Consider the following 19341-nt stretch of genomic DNA (forward strand, 5'->3'; position numbering starts at 1 on the left):
TAGTGCATTTTCTAAGATGTAGTACCTATAGGTCTACAAGTCAATTTTTATGTTCAATCAGTGTCCTGGGTTAGGAAGATGCCAAATGTCCCAGATTAATAATTTATCGGCAGCACTGATCTTGTCTAAACATGCAAGATGGTGCCCAGCGGATCACTGCTGGAGAGCTGGGGTTGTTGGCTTTCTGATCTGGAGACCACACAGATCCTGCAGGACGCAAAGCAGGTGCTGTCCTCCTCGTGAGGTCAGTCGGATGTGACTAGCTGGAAACATGCCCGCTCTGGCATTTGATCCCTGTACTGTTAGCTCCGACCTGCCACCAGTTGCCCTGTGGAGTCTGCAGCTCCCTTTCTGTTCATTGCTGGGCCAAAGTATTCCACAAGATCGGCCAGTCCCAGCCTGCCTTCACCCCTGAGCTCCCCGTGCAAACCCAAACTTCTCACCTGGCTGTCTCAAGGGCTGATGTGTGGCCGCCTCTGCATCCCTGGTTAATCACTGGAGACTGGATCACAGCTCACTAGTAGCTGGTAGGTTTTCTGTTCCCTGTAAAACTGTTTCACTGTCATCACCTCTTCCCTGTATCCAGTGGTTCTCCAGGTACCTCCCTGTTGACTTCAGGACCCCTATCTTTTTCTGTAATCTGCTCTCTGTTCTTTACCCTAATAATTCTCCATCATCTCAAACATGTCTGCAACCTTTCGGGTGGCTTCCTTCTTCCACTCTGATTATGATGAAAGAGGGGGAATACATATGTTGATTCTGTCCTTTGGTTTTCCTTCCAGAGGAGAAAAACTTGCTCTTGGAAGGGTAAGAAGTGGGGAGAAGCACAACTTCATATTTCAAAAGGCAACTTTACCAGGGATCAGAGACTCTCATTGCATACTGTCCCATTTGACTCCTCACTCTACAACCCATGTCCCCAAAATATGCCCATGGTTTTAGGACCTCTGTGCCAGGAAGTGGGGATGAAGATCAAATACACCTCTTTTGTCACACAATATCATGCTGCACTCACTTCCCTTGGAATTCTCTTTAGTTGGTTCTTCCTCATGTTCTCGATCTTTAAACCAGAAAGTGCTTGGAGGCCACGTCTTCAGGCCACTTGTTTTTGTCCATCTCTTGTTCTTTCCTTCTGAGATCACGATTTCAGTAATATTTATGAGAAAGATTACCATCCTTGACCTTGCTCATGAATGCCACTCACATATACACCTGCCCCTGCACCCTTCCTTGCTGGATTCCTGATTCTAGCTCATCAGGCAACCATATTTAACACAGTCATCCTTCATTTCTGATGTCTTCCTCCTCTGAGGCCCCCCTAGACCTGCCCTCCCACGGGCGACTTCCTTTCTACAGTTCTCCCTTTACAGACATCCCAGGCAGATGGCGGGAAGCCGAGAGCCGGAAGTCGCCTCGCCGCAGGGCCCTCTGGGTGTGACTTGAGGCATGCCGGGAGTTGTAGTTCGCGCGGGGCTCCGGGACGGCTCGAGAGGCCTTTCTGGGGTTCGTAGCCGAGGGTGTCCCTGGCGCGGCTGGCCCGGACAGTCTGAGGTGGAGATTCTCCCGGTGACTCTTCCCCGTCGTGGTGGGACCGGGCCTCTCGCGGTAGGTGGGGGTCGCGCGCGCGGGAGCCCGCGGGGGCCGGGGGCACCCGCGGAGAAAGACCCCTGTCAGGTGAGCTGGGGGCCCCAGGGGTGTGAGCCTGCCTGTTCTGTAAACTGTTTCGGGACGTAGCCGCGGTAAAACAACTAGCTAACCCATCGCTTGCAGGCTTACGCATTTCGTATTCGGACGACAGGTTCAGTGCACACGATTTCCCGTTTTGCAAGAATCCAAGGCCCAGGGCGGCCCAGTAATTAACTGGGACTTAGACTGGGACCTGCTCTACTACTTAATGGTTTTTGTGAGTTTAGGCAACTCATGACTCCTTGGTCTTCCCCATATCTGTAAAAATGAGGTAGTGGGGGATGGGGGAAATAGGGTGACAACACAGTCCCTTGGGGTCCGAGGAGGGTTGGCCCCAGGACCCTGAGCCCCTGAATGCATGGACCCTTAATGCGAAAGGTGTAGTGTATGCATATAGCCTTGCTGTTTATTTTAAATCATCTCCAGGTGATTTCAATTCCTGGTATGACATAAATGCTCTGTAAATGAGTCGCAGATTGCATTGTTTTCCCTGTTTAATACAGTTGGTGAGTTGAGTCCACCCAGGCCTGCTGTATTTACTTCCTTCAGGTTGTTGCATTGATTAAAGATATACATGGAAAGCGCTCAGGATTCTTGGTACCAGGTAGGTGTGTGCCATTGGCCAGCATTCATCTCTTGCACAGTAGTTACATAGAATGGCACATCTTTTGGCCGGCTGGCTGTGGTGTGCTGGTTGCAAATTTCCTAGCATGGGTAGCATGTTGTGCTCCAGGGCCAAGGTTACTGCCCCCGAGGAGCCCACTGCAGGCTGAGGTAGAGCAGACATATGTGGCCAAGTCTTTCTGACTGCTGCAAGTGGGGCTGTGGAGATTGTAAGAGACAGAATCTGTGTTTAGGAGAGGTTAATGCTAACATGATATTTATCCTGGGAAGGGACATCTTCATTACATCACCTTGGGTGAGATATGGGATGGCCAGAGGTAGATCAAGAGAGACTAGGGGAAATCTTACTGGTTGTATGGTATTCAGAGTTCCTTGGGGAACTGTGGTCCTCAAAGGACCTCTCTGGCCAGCCCAAGTAGGTCACGCAGTAGGAAGAGGGGCAAGTGTAGGAGAGTGCTGCTTCCCCAAGGAGTTCATCTTTGCTGTGACCATGCAGATGTGTCCTTTAAACCTCTCAAAGTTCTTGATTTGTCTAAGTGAGTCCCAGTGGGCTTAGAGTAGCACACAGGCCTAAGGGGGTGTTAAAGTATCAGCTTAGATAAGTTAGAAGTATGGTTAATACAGGGGTGGGAGTAGGGGGTGGGGCCTGGCCAGGTAATTTGGTCAATGTGGTTTGCATCCTTACAGGGTGGTATGGTTGGGACCTGATGAACATGGTGGGCACCTGCGGTTTCTTTCTCCAAGCCATCCCTTTGTCCCTTCCAGACCCACTTGGTCAGCACTCCACGCCTCTGCCACAGGAAAACTAAGAAGGAAGGAATGGCCGTGAACCTGCTGCCCGCTCAGGTGACAATCAATGAACTGTGTGTTGTCTCGGGTTAAGGAGGTGGGCATGTCTCCGTTCTTTCAATGGAGTACCGCCTGAAAGCCTTGTAGGCTCTCCCCGGATTCTGGGCTAAGGAATGTGCCTTTTTTGTCCCCAGTCACTCCAAAATCAATTCTTGACCTAGAGTTGAGTCAGTTCCTGCCACCATAGGTGCTTGGTGAGACTGGGGTTTGAGACAGTTTTTGTCTTCACAGAGCATAGTATCTCACTTGGGACAAAGACATGCAGGGGTCTCCAGGCCGATGTTAATAACGTTTAATGAGCATTGGTTGCATTATGGATGCCATGAGGTACTCTAGGGAGCCAGAGCAGCAGAAGGGCTTCTGTCTAACGGAAGGTCACACGATCCAGTGTGCAGGAAGACTCAGGGAAACATCCCAGCAATGGGTCAGTTTGATGCTGGTGGTGAGAAGCTGGGGGGCTCCCCTGAAGGAGCTCAGCTTGATTGGCTTTTGCACTTGGCACTGGGAGGACACAGCACTGGGGGCTTCCTCCACCTGCTGCAGCTCTCCTATTAAACCGTCCTAATGTCCCACTTACTTGGCTAATTAATGCTTTGGTCTCCTCCTCTGTTGTTTTGTTTGTTTTCCTGTTATATCACACTCTTTCCTGCAGCCCTGTGTCTTGCTCTGTGTGCTCCTGAGGACCTTGCCCATTACTTGGATGCTCATTTTCTGCAGGTTCCCCACCACCACCCCAATCTCTGATCTTTTGGCAATCCAGCCTGTCTTTTCCAGCCCTGAAGAAGTGTTCCCATGTGCCAGTCCTGTCTTCCTCTTTCCAATTGCTTTCCTGTACACTGTCTGGCAGTGATGGATTTGGTGTGCAGAGCTGATGATCAGATACATGAACTACTGACTGATGGTCAATAGCCAAAGTTTATTAACAGCATCAGACTTTTTAAAGACTGAGGGTCCCATAGACTTCTGGGAGGAGGGTTTGACACATTTACATATCAACAGTAAATGGGAGTTGACTTGCAACTACAGGAATTCCCCCACCTTTGCCAAAAGACCAAGAGAATCCATTCCTGTTATCTGAGCCTGACAATTAGCGAGTTCCTGGTCTGTGCATTTCCTTATCAAACCAGATTGCAGCTAGCCTTGGCTCCACATTGGCAAGGATTCTCAATGTCCTGTCTTTAATCAGATCAGTTCTTTTCCTGCATATCTGATCAGTTGTCCTCTTGCACAATCCCCCTTGGATTTTCCATTCTGCCACCCTCCAGAACTCTGTTTTTGGTTGACTGCTTTCCTAGAAGCCCCTTGTGGCATCCTGCGGGCTACAGATGGGGATTCTGGAGCATGAGTTCCTGGGCTTGAATCCCAGCTGGTGAAATGACTTTAGGCGTGTTTTCAGTCTCTGTGCTTCCTCAGTTTAAGGAAGGTTAGTAATATAGATCCTGCAGGGAACTGTTAAGCATTAATAAGAGTGCTAAGTACAAACCTAATTGGTATGTGCCAAATGCTATGTTACCATATATAAAAATATTCTTCTTAGATCTATATAATACTCCTGGAATCTTACCAAAGGGCTGTTAATCCCTGCATTTTACAAATGAGGACTTTGTAAAGAGTTTGTTTATTTATGTATGCATTTCTTTGAAAGGCAGAGTTACACACAGAGAGAGAAAGAGAGAGAGAGAGATCTTTCATCTCCAAACAGCTGCAATGGCCAAGGTTGGGCCAAACCAAAGCCAGCAGCTTCATTCTGGTCTTCCATGTGGTGTAAGGACCCAATCACTTGAGCTACCTTCTGCTTTCTCAGGCACATTAGTAGAGAGCTGGGTTGAAAGTGGAGCAGCCATGACTTAAACTGGTGCTCATATTGGATGCTGATGCTGCAGTGAGATGTTTAACACACTTCACCATAGTGCTGGCCCCCAGATGAGAAAATTTGAGACACAGAGAAGAAACTGACATGAGCAGGATCATACAGCTGGCTGTTGGCCAGGTAGGACAGACTATGCTGCTAGCTGCTAGCGTCAGGCTAGGAGAGAGTGTGTGTTACATGTTGAGTGCATGGTAAGTGCTGGCTCAAGCAGTATGACAAGTGGCAGTGGCAGCATTATTTCAGAATCTGTCAAGCTTGTTGTGTTTCTCCTTAATCAGTCTTTCTTCCTTTTTAAAAAAGACTTATTTATTTTTATTGCAAAGGCAGAGATATATACAGAGAGGAAGAGAGACAGTGAGGAAGATCATTTATCCAATGATTCATTCCCTAAATGGCTGCAATGGCCAGAGCTGAGCCAGTCCGAAGCCAGGAGCCAGGAGCCTCCTCCAGGTCTCCCACGTGGGTGCAGGGTCCCAAGCTTTGGGTCGTCTTTGACTGCTTTCCACCAGCAGAGAGCTGGATGGGAAGCAGGGCCACTGGGGTTAGAACCAGCTTCCATATGGGATCCTGGCGCATTCAAGGCAAGGACTTTAGCAGCTAGGCCACCACGCTGGGCTCTCACCTATGTTTATTTTCTTTACATTGATTTTATTTAATTGAAAGGCAGAGTTATAGAAAGAGGGAGAGCTAGAAAAAAAAATTGTATCTATTGGTTCATTTCCCAAATGGCTGCAGCAGCCAGGGATGGTTGATAAAGTCAGGAGCCTAGAACTCTATCTTGGTCCACCATATGGGTGGCAAGGACCATCTTCTGATTTTTTGACTGTTTCTGGTAGTATTTGAGCCATCTTCCGATTTGTGCAGGTGGCAGCTTCACCCGCTGTGTCACTATGCCAGCCCCCAGATTTGTCTTTGGTACTTTGATTTTAAAGAGAGATGTTTCAGGAAGTCAAGGTAGACCTCCAAAATACAGTGCAAAGCCAAACTCAGCTTTGACCTGGGCTACCCTCTGCCTGAAGTTCTAACTCTTCACTTTTCTGCAGCTTCCTCATGCCACCTAGCTGGAGAATGCCTTCATTTTAGCTAAGACAGATGGAGAAAAGTTCATTTGCAGCTGAGAACTAGTGGGCTTGTGTCGTTTTCTGTCAACAGCTAATTCAGTATCTGAGCCATGTGATGAAGTGCCTGAGACCCAGGGTGACCAACAAGTTCAGTCAGTTCAGTGCTAATATCTACTGTCCAGTTCTGTCCTCCAAGGGATTAAGGATCGAGTTTCTCTGTGTTATCTGCTACAAAATTAGACAGCATTAAGCTTGAATTTTGGGAAAAAAAATAGGATCTTTACAAATTTTCTAAGTATCTGTTGCTGTATAATATGTAGTTCATCATTTGGTGAAAGGATAAGTGGAACTTGGTGTTGTTAACAGCTGTGATTTGTTACATCTTTTTTCTGCAGCAGCTAAATACCCTTTTTGGTACTGTCACTTTTTTAAAAAGTGTTTTCTAGGGTAGTGCATGTAGTGGATGAAGCCACTGCGTAGGATGTCCATACCTCCTGTTATTGTGCCTGGTTTGAGTCTCAGCTGCCCCATGCTTCCACTGCTACTTCCTGTGAATTTGACTGGGTGGCAGTGGGTGATGGCTCAAGAAAGTGGGTCCCTGCGACCCATTTGAAAGGTCTGGATTGAGTTCCAGGCCTCATGGAACTGAAGCTGTCACGGTCATTTGGGGAGTGAATAAGTGGATGGAAATTCTCTGTTTCTGTGTGTGTGTGTGTGTGTGTGTGTGTAATTTTGAAAATAGTTTTAGAGAAAAATGGCAAAGATAAAGGCAAGATTACCATATGCACTTCCTGGCTTTCATACGTAATTATTAACTCAGATCTCTACTTTATTCAGATTTCTGCGGTCCTTTTTCTGCCTCAGGACCCCATGCAGAATGCCACGTTCCACCTGGATGTCACAGTTCTTCCTAATCTCCTCTTTGTCTGGCTTGCCTTGTTTCTGACGAGCAGTTTAGAGAGGTGCTGGCCCACCGTTGTGATTTGTCTGCTGTTTTTTCTTATTATTCAGCTGGAGTTATGGGGCTGGGAAAGGAGGAACAGGGGAGATACAGTGTCATTTCCAGGAGGTCCTATAAAAGAAAGGTACTCGCAGTCAGGCTGCTCCACCTGGTGTGCTGGCCTCCCCCTGCCCAGGTGATGTTTGTCTCTCCCTCTTCTTCCACCTGCAGGAAGTCACTGTGTTTAACCCACACTCAGGGAATGAGAATCTATAAGTCAAAGTCTGCTTGGGATTATTTCAATACCGAATATAAGTATCAGTTACGCTTCCTGGGGAAATCAGTTCTAACAGCGTCTGTAAAGTTTGCAATACAAATTTACAGCTAATCTGAGTTCATCATGAAAGAGCACCCTGCTGCTCCCTGGCAGAACACAAATCCCAACACAGTATTCCCACTTCTTCCTGCTATCCATTTCATTCATCCATAATCTGTAATTACCCAAACCTTTTATTAGTATTAATGAGCAACAAGTAGCTCCTCCTTTCTTTATATTCAGATTTTTGACCTGCTGTAATTTTTTTCTTCCTGAAAAAGTTTTACTACTTCTTGCAAAGCAGCTCTGCTGACACTAAATTCTGTTTTTGTTTTTTTGAGAAAGTCTTTATTTTTCATACATTTTTGAAGAATAATTTCACTGGGTAAAGAATTTGACTAATGACATTTTTTGTTGTTGTTGCTGTTTCAGCACCTGAAATACTTTGCTTTTCTATATTCTTGTTTACATAGTTTCTTATGAGAAAATCCTATCCTTGTTTCTCTGTAAGTTTTCTCTGTCTTCTTTCATGATTTCTCCTTGACTTTGGTTTCCTATACTTGGAGTGTGACACCCAGTGAGCCAGGAGAAAAGTGTATTCTCTTCTTCTTTCTCCTTGAAAATCTCAGCCTCACTTCCACAATGCTGAAGTGTTAGAGTACTCCTAGCCCCCTGCCCAGGTTCTCAGGGTGAAAACAACTCACTGCACGGTGGAAGAACTGTCACAGTATGCCAAGAGCATGTGAGATGGGAGATAGCACTGGTGCAGGCATTGTAGGAACGGCCAGTCTTCCTCATCTTAACAATGTACTGTTCTTTGGCCCAACAACTCAGTGTTTCCCAGTTTAGCTCACAAATACAGGTGTGTGTGTGTGTGTGTGTGTGTGTGTGTGTATTATATAATTTACTGTTGCAAACAATATACAGTGACCAATCTCACTGTATATTGTTTGCAACAGTAAAAAACAAAAACTGTCTTAATACTCATGCACAAAAGAAGTGGTTTTAAAGTTATGGTATCTGTACAGTAGATTATATTACAAGTTATTAAAAAGAAAGATTTGTAGGGATCAGCACTGTGAAATAGTGGGTAAGGCCACTGCCTACAGAGCCGGCATCCCATATCAGCACCAGTTCAAGTTCCAGCTGCTCCACTTCTGATCTAATTCCCTGTAATGTACTTGGGAAGGCAACAGATAATCACTTAAATGCTTGGGCCCCTGCTACTTATGTAGAGAACTTGGAGGAAGCTCCTGGTGTCAGACCATTATAGCTATTTGGGGATTAAACCAATAAATGCAATAGCTCCTCCTACCCACTCTGCCTTTTGACTAAATAAAACAAACAAACAAAAAATGAGATTTGTGATGAAGGTTACCTGCCATGAACCAATACTCTGCAGCAGGAATGAACCACAAATGCAAGCCATGTATCCAACTGAGAATCTTTAAAAAGTATATTAAATAGAAGCAAGTAAGTTAGCTTTAATAAAATGTTTTGCCTACCCCAGTATTTAAAATATTATGACTTCCGTACATGATCAGTATGAACCAGTTCCGAGATGAATTTTTGTGGTAACTATGGCCATAGAATCTGTTGATTTACCAACAGAAAAGCGCTATCTTCACCTCTGGAAAAGCTCCCCCATTGTATTTGGGCATGCTTGGAATGTGCTTTTTTACTCTTGACCACAAGATAAGGACAGTATAAATAATTAAGATCTCAAGGTTACCCAATGGGCTTCTTTACTCATAGTTAGCAAATGCCTAAATACTGCTACATGAAAGACCCAGTTGATAGCCCCCCCTTGAGCCCTCTGGATCTAGGTGCCTCATGGAGATCCAGAGACGGTGCAGGGTCTGGATGCGCGGAGGAGGGTGATTGCGCATGGACTTACTCTTGGCTTTCTCCTTGTGGCTCCATACACTGTCGTGAGTAAGCCCAGAGAAACCCAGTGAATCCTGTCTGCACTGGAAACCAGACTCCTCTACAGCAACTATGGCACAAAGGGAAGTGGTGACCTGTGTACTAGCAATGCTAGATTAGCTCTGAGTGCCCAAGAGTGTGTGTTTTCTTAAGATCAACCACTGAAAAGTACAGAGATCTGACTGGAGAGTCAAGGGTATAAGCTAAAACGGAATCAAACAGGTCACAGGAATTGTGGCATAATAGGTTAAGCCACCACTTTTTTAAAGATTTATTTTTTTATTATTTTTATTGGAAAGGCGGATATACAGAGAGGAGAGACAGAGAGGAAGATCTTCCGTCTGATGATTCACTCCTCAAGTGAGCGCAACGGTCGATGCTATGCCGATCCGAAGCCAGGAGCCTCTTCCAGGTCTCCTGTGCGGGTGCAGGGTCCCAAAGCCCTGGGCTGTCCTCAACTGCTTTCCTGGGCCACAGGCAGGGAGCTGGATGGGAAGTGGGGCTGCCGGGATTAGAACCGGCGCCCATATGGGATCCTGGGCATGCAAGGCGAGGATCTTAACCACTGCTCCATCGCGCCGGGCCCAAGCCACCACTTTTTAGTATCCCATGTCAGACTGCAGATTCAAGTCACAGCTGAGTTGCTTCCAGTCCAACTTCCTGCTAATGGATGTGGGAAGCAGTAGATGATGGCCCACAAACTTTGGTTTCTGCTACCCTTGTGGGAGACCTGGATGGAGTTGACGGTTCCTGTCTTCTGGTTAGTCCAACCCAGGCTGTTGTCAGTATTTGGAAAGCAAACCAGGTTTGAAGATCTCTTTGTCTTCCTCTCTATATCATTCTACCTTTCAAATAATAAAATAATTTAAAAAGAAGTAGAGAAAGGACACAATGGGACAACTTAAAAATTCAGTGGAAAGCCTCAATTGTAGAGTGAGCAAGGCATAAGAAAGAATCTCAGAATTGGAAGACATTTCTTGCCATAATGAGAAAACAATCAGCAAACTGCATGTGGGACTGAGTCAAGCTGAGAAAAGTATTCAAGGGACTCTATTAAAGGCTGAATATAAGAGTTATGGAAGTTCCAGAAGGCACAGAAAGACAAACTGGGTTTAAAAATGTATTCAATGAAATAATAAAGGAAAACTTCCCTAATTTGGAGAAAGAATTGGGAAACAAAATACAGCAGGGACACATAACTCCTGAATAGGGTTGACCAAAAGCGATCTTCATCACAACACATGATAATCAATCTCTCTTCAGTTAAACACAGGGATAAGATTGTGAAAAAAAAAATCCGTTAACGTACAGCAGAACCCCAGTCAGACTCACTGCTGACCTCTCAGAGGTCTCTACAGGCCAGCAGAGAACTGATTGACATATTTCAGATTCTCAAAGGAAAAAAATTGTCAGCTCAGAATAACCTACCCAGCAAAGCTTTCCTTTGTCTTTGAAAATGAAATAAAATTCTACAACAGTAAAGAAAAGTTCAAAGAATTCTTCTAGACCTGCCCTTCAAATGATACTTAAAGATGTTCTAGTAACAGAGAAAAGAAATAGCACCTACCAACACCTAAGGCCAATATGAAGAATGTCCCAATAAAACAGCCAAGGAAGACTAAATCAAACAATGAACAATCCATTGCTAAAATGATGGGACCAAATTACTACCTGTTGATGTTAACCGTGAACGTAAATGGCTTAAGCTAATCAATCAAATGTCATAGATTAGCAGACTGGATCAAAAACCAAAACCCATGTGTCTGTTGCCTGTAGGAGACAAATCTTACCGACAAAGGTATGTGAGGCCTGAAAGTGAAAGGATGGAAAAAGATATCCCAGGCTAGCGGGTAGAAAGAACGAGCCGAGTAGCCCTTCAGTCAGATGGTATAGAATTTTATGTGAAAAATATTAAAAGCGATGAAGAAGGACACCACATAGTGAGCAAAGGATCCATTCAACAAGAAGAGATCACCTTACTCGTTTTTTAGGGTGTCTTATTTTTCAGTCTAATTCTGTTTGGTTTTTCTTTCTTGTTCTTCTTTGCTAGTCTAGTTAAAAGTTTGTTTTGCTCATCTTTACTCTTTTTTTTTTCTTTTTCTTTTTTCTTTCTTTTTTTAATTGTTATTAACATTGTATTATGTGATACAGTTTTATAGGCACTGGGGATTCCCCCCGCTCATCTTTACTCTTAATGGTTTATTTATTTTTATTGAAAAGTCAGATTTACAGAGAAGGAGAGACAGAGGGAAAAATCTTCCATCTGCTGATTCACTCCACAAGTGGCTGCAGCCGCTGGAGCTGAGTCATTCCGAAGCCAAGAACCAGAGCTTCCTACAGGTCTCCCACTCAGGAGGCCTTGAGCCATTCTCTGTTGCTTTCCCAGGCCACAGCAGGTTGCTAGATGAGACGTGGGGCAGCCAGGATACCAGTTGGCACCCATATGGAATCCCAGAGCATGTAAGGCAAGCACTTTAGTCACTAGGCTACCACACCAGGCCCTTTTGCTCATCTCCTTAAAAAAAAAATGGCTGTTTCTTGTTACAACTTTTTATTTTTTCCATTCCAATTATTTTTTTCTGTGCTTTTATCATTTCTTGCTTCCTGTTCATTTTTTTTTAATAAGTGCTTGAGATGCATTATTAGACCACTTATTTGAGATATTTCTATTTTTTGTAAGCACCTGATGTTATAAATGTCCCTCTCAATACTATTTTAGTTATATCTCATAGGTTTGGGGTATTTCTGTTTTTATTTTCATTTCTTCAAAAAAAGTTTCCTTACTAGTTTCCTCAGTGACACATAGATCATACACATTGCATCATTTTCTTCAAGGTTTTTTATTTTCTTTTTCATTTCTTCAGTGATACATTGGTTATTCAGTAGCATGTTATTTAACTTCAAGTTGTAAATTTTCAATTTTTCTTCCTGTTGATTTTTTAAAGATTTATTTTACTTTTATTGGGAAGTGAGATACACAGAGAGGAGGAGAGACAAAGAGGACCATCTTCCATCCATTGATTCACTCCCCAAGTGGCTGCAGTGGCCGGAGCTGAGCCAGTCTGAAGCAAGGGGCTCAGAGTCTCTTACAGATCTCCCATGGGGTGCAGGGTTCCAAGGCTTTGGGCCATCCTTGACTGCTTTCCCAGGCCACAAGCAGGGAGTTGGATGGGAAGTGGGCTGTTGGGATTAGAACCAATGCCCATATGAGATCCCAGTGCATGCAAAGCGAGGACTTTAGCCACTAGGCTACTGCGCCAGGCCCTATTGATTTTGTTTTATGGCTTTTCATTTAAGGGGATGCACAGCAACTGTGTAATAAAGACTATTATATTCAGATGTGAAGATACAATGTAGTATGTATCTCTGCTTCCAAATCAAAGATAGACTGCCAATGATACTGTTGAATATATCTCTACGGTAGGATGCTGGACTCTCTACCATTGTCCTAGCTACAATGTCAGGATGCACTTAAATAGCAGAATGATGGGCCTATGATTGTTTATGAAGGACTGCAATATTGTAATGTAGGGGCAGCCAGCGGGGAGATGGGATTTGGGATGAGAAATCCCAGAGCCTATGAAACTGTATCATAAAAAATAAAATAAAAAAAAAAAAGATATGCAGAGTACCAAAGAAAAGAGAAAAGGAATGAAGGAAGGGAGAAAGGAGGAAGGAAGGAAGGAAAAGAGACGGAGAGAGAAAGGAAACAAAAGAAAAGAGAGAGAAAGAGATTCCAGGCTGCAGCTTTAATTCCTTGTTGGCAGAAACTACCCTTTTTACCCTGCCCCCACAGCCTGTGGTGTGCATCTTTGCTACCATTGGGTACTCAATAAATATTTGTTTAGTTAATTAGTTAAGAGTAATTTCAAAAATTGCCTATCTAGTCAGTCTGAAATACAATTAGAATCCTGCTGTGTTTTCAGAATTGTTTATTCCACCTGCAGTGTCATTCTCTTACCAAATTCTGCCTTCAAGGAAATGGTCCTGGCTGAGCAGGGTTGGATCTGCCGTTGCAGGGGTCTGTGGCCTTCGGGGACGTGGCCGTGTTCTTCAGCCAGGATGAGTGGTTGCACCTGGACTCTGCCCAGCGACGTTTGTACCGGGAGGTGATGCTGGAGAACTACAGCAACCTGCTGTCCGTTGGTAATGGGTTCTGCCCTCATTATGTGAAGAATCTGCAATGCAGGTGCCTTAGAAGGGTCAAGAAAGGTCAACTGTAAAGCTAGAAGTGTGCATTTTTGTTGGTGTTTCCTTCATGCTATTCTTTCCTTTTTCCTCTGCCTTGCCTTACACACCACTCCAAATCAAAATTTTCTTCCTGGAGTAGATCCCAGTTAAGATTCTGTACTTGATCTTAGCCCAAAGGCCGAGAAGCAATCCCAGTGAAGATTCTGAAGAATATCAGAGAAGCAATAGCTGTGGGAACCAAAAAACAAAACAAAAAAAGAATCTGGAGGACATGACAGATTCCCACCTTAGAGGCACTGATGGCCAGAGCCCTGCTATTTCTCAGCACACCCTGTTTTTGCTCCACCTGCCAAATGTTCCATGCCTGCAGAGCACACTCTCCTTGCTCCCCAACCCAGGCTTGCCTTCTTTGTGTGCTTCAGAGTGAGTGGTATTGAGTTTTAGAATTGCGCTTCATGCCATTCCCTCAAGCTATATTTCTTTCCTTGTAATCAGGGATTCTGTTTTCAACGCCAAAGGTCATCTACCACTTGCAACGAGGAGAAGATCCAAGTGTGGAGGAAAAGGAGGTCCCTCCAGACGCCTGTCTGGGTAAGTATCTGGGAAAAGAGACCCTGGGTGGCCCTCACAGATGCTCAGGTCATGAGGAGGCAGTGCTCTGGAAACTGTCCACAATCCCCCAAGGAGATGTTTAGGACTAGTTAAAAGTATATTTCAGTTGTGTGGTTTATTCAAACATACTGTTATCTGATTGAACCAATCTAGTTTTGATCTATTTACAGCCATGAATTGATGTAAGAAAGCCAGGTTTCAGCCTTAGAATAAGCTCAAACTAAATCTTGTTGCCCACAACAAAGATGAGTTTGAGGTTTGGGCGTAATTTGAAACTGAAGGCATATTGATATTAGCTTTCCTGCTGATCTTCAGTATTTCCCAGCATTCCTAGAAAGTGCTACCTTCTTCTTGTACATTATTAAAAGTAATGACTGTGTCTCATTATCCAAGAGAAAAAAGGACAATGTAATGGAAGGGTCATATGAAAAAAGTCATCAACTCCAGTGAGAGCTAGATTGTGACACATGGCTGGTTGGCAGCATTTTCTTCTTTATAATTAGCACCCTAAACTCTGATCAGATGTTATCAACAGCTATTTTTTACAGTTATATTATTTTAAAAACATCTCTCATCTTAGCAGAGTCTTTCTCCTTTCAATCTGATACGAAGTCATAAAATTTAAGAAAACAAATCCAGATATCTTAAAATTATTGTGTGTATGACTTCGGAGAGGGCATGGGAAAAGATATGGCGGAAGTGACAGGTGAATGGAAAGGAGGAAGTAGAGACAAGTTTGCTGCTTAGTTACCTCGTGTATGGAGTGGAGAATGATGAGAAACTGCAATAGTTACCGTTAGCTTTTCACCTGACATCATTCCCCTCTTTCTGATGTGACTGACATCATTTCTCCCCGAGTTGAGTGTCTTCATTTTCACTGTTAACCTGTGGTGTGTTCTCCACACTGCTGCTTCCTGTCTCCCTGTCGTTCCATGGCCATCCTGGTGCGCTGCACACCAGCTCTGTGTTTGTGATCTGATGACAACTGTCTCTTGTGCATAGAGAGTTGCCAATTCCATTGTCCTGCCGAGGCATCGCATTCCTTTTCCAGCAGAGGCAACAGTAATTCTTCTGATTCATTCCAGATTTCAAGACTTGTCCTAAAACAGAAGCATTGCATCCCAAAAAGAGTACTTTTGTAAAAGAACCCTCTCAGGGAGTGTTAAAGAAAAAGCCCATTGATTATGACCACTGGGACGCCAACTTTGGAGAAGCTGTTAAAATTGAGAGTGAGAGAGAACAGGGGCAACAGAAGAAGTCACTGGGACAAATGGAGGCCTCACCAGAGAAAAGCCCTCAAGGGGATGAAGGTCATGCAAGTCTTTCATTGGGGGAAGACTTACTTGTCAACACAGTTCTGGATTCACAACAGCATCCTGCTACAGAAAGGGCACCGCAAATGCATTACACCTTAGGGAAAGATTTTAAACAGAATGTCGATCTCATGAGATGCTTCCCGGTTTACCCAGGATCAAAACCTTATATGTGTAATGAGTGTGGAAAGAGTTTCACCCAGAATCTTCATCTGATTGAGCACCAGCGCATCCATACCGGTGAGAAGCCCTACAAGTGCACTGAGTGTGAGAAAGCTTTCAGCCACAGGTCCTCCCTGCTTGCCCATCAGAGGGTTCATACTGGGGAGAAGCCCTATAAGTGCGGCGAGTGCCAAAAAGCCTTTGGTAGCAGCTCAACCCTTATCAAACACCTGAGAGTACACACTGGGGAGAAACCCTATCGGTGTAGAGAGTGTGGCAAAGCCTTCAGCCAGTGTTCAACCCTCACTGTGCACCAGAGAATCCATACCGGAGAGAAACTCTATAAATGTGGTGAGTGTGAGAAGGCCTTCAATTGTAGAGCAAAACTACATCGACACCAGAGAATCCATACAGGTGAGAAACCCTACAAGTGCAGTGAGTGTGGGAAAGGTTACAGTCAGTTTACTTCCCTAGCCGAGCACCAGAGACTGCATAGCGGGGAGCAGCTGTGTAAATGCTTGGAATGTGGGAGAACCTTCACACGGATCTCAACCCTCATCGAACATCAGCGGATCCATACCGGACAGAAACCCTACCAGTGTAATGAATGTGGAAAAGCCTTCAACCAGTACTCCTCCTTTAATGAACACCGGAAAATTCATACTGGGGAAAAACTTTATACGTGTCAAGAATGTGGGAAAGCCTTTGGCTGCAAATCCAACCTTTATAGGCACCAGAGAATCCACACTGGGGAGAAGCCCTATCAGTGCAATCAATGTGGGAAGGCCTTCAGCCAGTATTCTTTCCTTACTGAACATGAGAGAATCCACACTGGAGAGAAGCTCTACAAGTGTATGGAGTGTGGGAAGGCCTACAGTTACAGGTCGAACCTTTGCAGACACAAGAAAGTGCACACTAAGGAGAAGCTCTATAAGTGGAAGGAGTACGGGGAGCCCTTCCTCTACGCTAGCTCCTCCCTTACTCAGAGATTTCTCAAAGAAGAAAGTTCCTCAGAGGCCTAGCTCATCTCTGAGCCTTGGAGATTTCCTCACCGGAGGATGGCTAGGAGAATCCTGAGCAGGGCGCATAGCCTTAGTAGGTCAAGTCCTTTGTATTTGTCCTGCAGGAAATATCCCAGTTCCCACTATGTAATGGTAAAATTGATCAATGAAAACGAAAAGCACTTGCCAGGTTTTCTGAAAACCATTACATTTTAAAGCTTCTAGAAACAATTTTAGATGCATAGGGAAAGTAAAAGGCCTCACTTGAAAACCATGAAAACTGATTCAAAATAGTCCCTTTCTTTTCCTTTTTACTGCATGATAACCCCTTTCTGAGAGTAAGCTTCAGTAAGTGAATTTTTTTTTTTTTCTAAAGTCAGTCATGGAGCTGATAATGTGAGTGAGAAACCCTGTTTTCTAAAATGACAAGCTAACAAAAGCCACTCTCCTTTTCATAGAAGCTAAGAACGAGAAAGAATTCCTTAACTCCTACAAATATTGATGAGCTGCCCCATCCACAAGTTCCATGTGTGTATATAGTCGTGCATCACTTACCAGGGGCTCGTGGCCTGAGAAATGAAGCGTTAAGCAATTTCATCACTGTGTGAATGTCACAGAGCTCCTCAGTCACTCAAGGGGGACTCTGGCTACAGTCAGGGACACTGGCCATGAACTGAATGAGGTGGCAGCCGGCATAAATGGCATATGCACTGCTAAACAACCGCTGTCTGTCTATAGGTAGGAGTACACTCCAAAGTAACTGTGGATCGTAAAGCTGTAAACTAGTAAGAGTTATTTGTTGTCATTAGCAATTTTGTTCTGTACTACAAATATGTGTGCTCTGCTCTCAAGCGGTTGGCAGCAGCACCATTCACTCCAGCATTGTCACAGACGTGTAATGAGGCGTGCTGAGGCATTGTGACGGCCGTGACATCATCAGGTACTTGGAACATTTTAGCTCCAGTATAATTTTCTGGAATTACTGCCCCGTATACATAACCCATCAAAAATTGAAGCAATCTTCTACATAAAACGGGCATATCTGTACATGTATACAGAGCTTTGGAAAATATCTTTTTCAAAAATAATGGCTTTACAAATGCAGTTTTTAAAGCTTAGAATTTAGTTTTTATAAGCACTTAAGAATACCAGATGTTACAGTCTTTTAAGACATTAAAAAAAAAAAAAAGGGAGATTTCCACAGGGAAGTCCTCTTGGTTATTTCCCTACATTATTTGTCAATCTGATGTGGCTTTAATGTATCAAAATAGTGGCTTACTATAAGACTGTAGGCGGTGTTGTACACAAGCAATGGAAGGATTCACATGCCAGTATGTGCTGCAGAAGACAGACATTTTTTTTTAAAAAGATCTGTTTATTTTTATTGGAAAGTCAGATACACAGAGAGGAGAAGAGCCAGATAAGAAGATCGTCTGTCCATTGAGTCACTCCCCAAGTGGCTGCAACAGCTAGTTCTGAGCCAATCCGAAGCCAGGGGCCAGGAGCTTCTTCTACGCCTCCCACATGGGTGCAGGGTCTTAAAGCTTCGGGCCATCATCGACTGCTTTCCCAGGCCACAAACCGGGAGGCTGAATGGGAAGCACGGCCACCGGGCTCAGAACTGGCACTCACATGGGATCCTGGCGCATGTAAGGCAAGGACTTTAGCCTTTAAGCTACGGCGCCTGGCCCCAGAAGATAAACTTTTGACAGATTCTCAGAGTGTATGCCTGGTACGTACATGATTATAGATAGGAGAGATTTTAGTTCAGTTATAGCTTTTGTTTCACTATTGAAGAATTCAAGTTTAGCAGAATCAAGACCAGACTCTAGGTCCTCAGATCTAGGATTCTGCTGGTCACATGCTCATTTTCAACCTGAGGCACCAACAATACTAAGTTTTACAATCCAGCTAGACAAAAGTGCAGCAATTTAATAAGCTATCTTTATATAGGAGTATTTCCCCTCCCCTTAATATCAATACTTGACATTTAGTCATATTGCTTTTTTTTATTAGTCCCCATTGGCACTTGCTTTTATAATAATATGCTTAAATCTTGGAACTCACCTGATGTCCCAAGAATGCAATCACCATTGAAGTTTTTACATGCAGTGCTATCCTCTTATTACGTATATTTTGCCTCTTTTTTTGTGTGTAATATTATGTATGCATGTTTTGTTATTAACTATATATTCACCACTTAAACATTTCATTTCTCCTGACTGTTTTCTCCAACTTTGGTTTTCACAATTGGTACAATTTAAACATTGTCCTAACACAAGTACTTTGTCCCTTCTGTCTGAGAAAGGTTTTAAGATTAGGACAAGTTCAGTACTCAGATAGTATATTCCTTAGTTGAGTTATTTTAGTCATCAGAAAATATCATTTTAGGTAGTTAAGTATATTTTATAAGAAAAATGAGGTTCTAAATAGAACCTCACACTGTACCTAGTAGCAGTGAGCAGGTTTGGTAGCAATATTTTGGTTTCTAAATGCCTTACTAACAGGAGCCAGGATTCCTTGGAGAAATGGCTGATTCCGTGTTTGGAATGGGAGAAGTCTAAAGTGTGCCTGAAATATCTTTATGAAGGAGAAATCATTCAGGATTGCTTTTGAGGACTAGGAGGGTAATATCTGAAGCACCTAAGCCATCTTACAGCCTCTCGCATTGGCCACGTTTAGGCAATTGATATCCAGAAGGATCACTGTAACACTCTACAAGGAGGCATAGAATGGTTAAAGAAAAAAGAAAACATTTCCTAAAGTTATTAAGAACACCATCTTCCAAAT

At 43.9% G+C, this 19341-nt stretch overlaps 2 protein-coding genes across 3 annotated transcripts in view; one reads left to right on the forward strand and one right to left on the reverse strand.

Moving 5' to 3' along the window:
* The window catches only part of LOC121164484 (MRN complex-interacting protein-like), an 813414-nt gene that overhangs the window by 97434 nt on the left and 696639 nt on the right, over nt 1-19341 (reverse strand). The gene's annotated exons all lie outside the window — the stretch shown is intronic.
* On the forward strand, nt 1626-17567 carry LOC121164385 (zinc finger protein 354C-like). 2 transcript variants are annotated; one of them, XM_040992512.1, is made up of 6 exons: nt 1626-1674; nt 2190-2290; nt 3076-3156; nt 13292-13418; nt 13959-14054; nt 15161-17567. In XM_040992512.1, the coding sequence occupies exons 2-6, from the start codon at nt 2261-2263 to the stop codon at nt 16570-16572; spliced, it is 1746 nt and encodes a 581-aa protein (XP_040848446.1). In that variant the 5' UTR covers nt 1626-1674; nt 2190-2260; the 3' UTR covers nt 16573-17567. The 2 variants fall into 2 exon arrangements, with proteins under 2 accessions (XP_040848446.1, XP_040848450.1); XM_040992516.1 differs by having other exon boundaries at nt 1660-2290.

Source organism: Ochotona curzoniae, unplaced genomic scaffold (genome assembly GCF_017591425.1).
Source record: "Ochotona curzoniae isolate NIBS_2020 unplaced genomic scaffold, NIBS_Ocur_1.0 contig_1031, whole genome shotgun sequence".
Lineage (NCBI taxonomy): Eukaryota > Metazoa > Chordata > Mammalia > Lagomorpha > Ochotonidae > Ochotona > Ochotona curzoniae.

Excerpts from the sequence above, each read along its gene's own strand:
- LOC121164385 (XM_040992512.1), top strand. The coding sequence starts at position 2,261 with ATGGAAAGCGCTCAGGATTCTTGGTACCAG. Across the intron at positions 3,157-13,291 it reads TGAACCTGCTGCCCGCTCAG|GGGTCTGTGGCCTTCGGGGA; the intron begins GTGACAATCAAT and ends CTGCCGTTGCAG. Across the intron at positions 13,419-13,958 it reads CAGCAACCTGCTGTCCGTTG|GGATTCTGTTTTCAACGCCA; the intron begins GTAATGGGTTCT and ends CCTTGTAATCAG.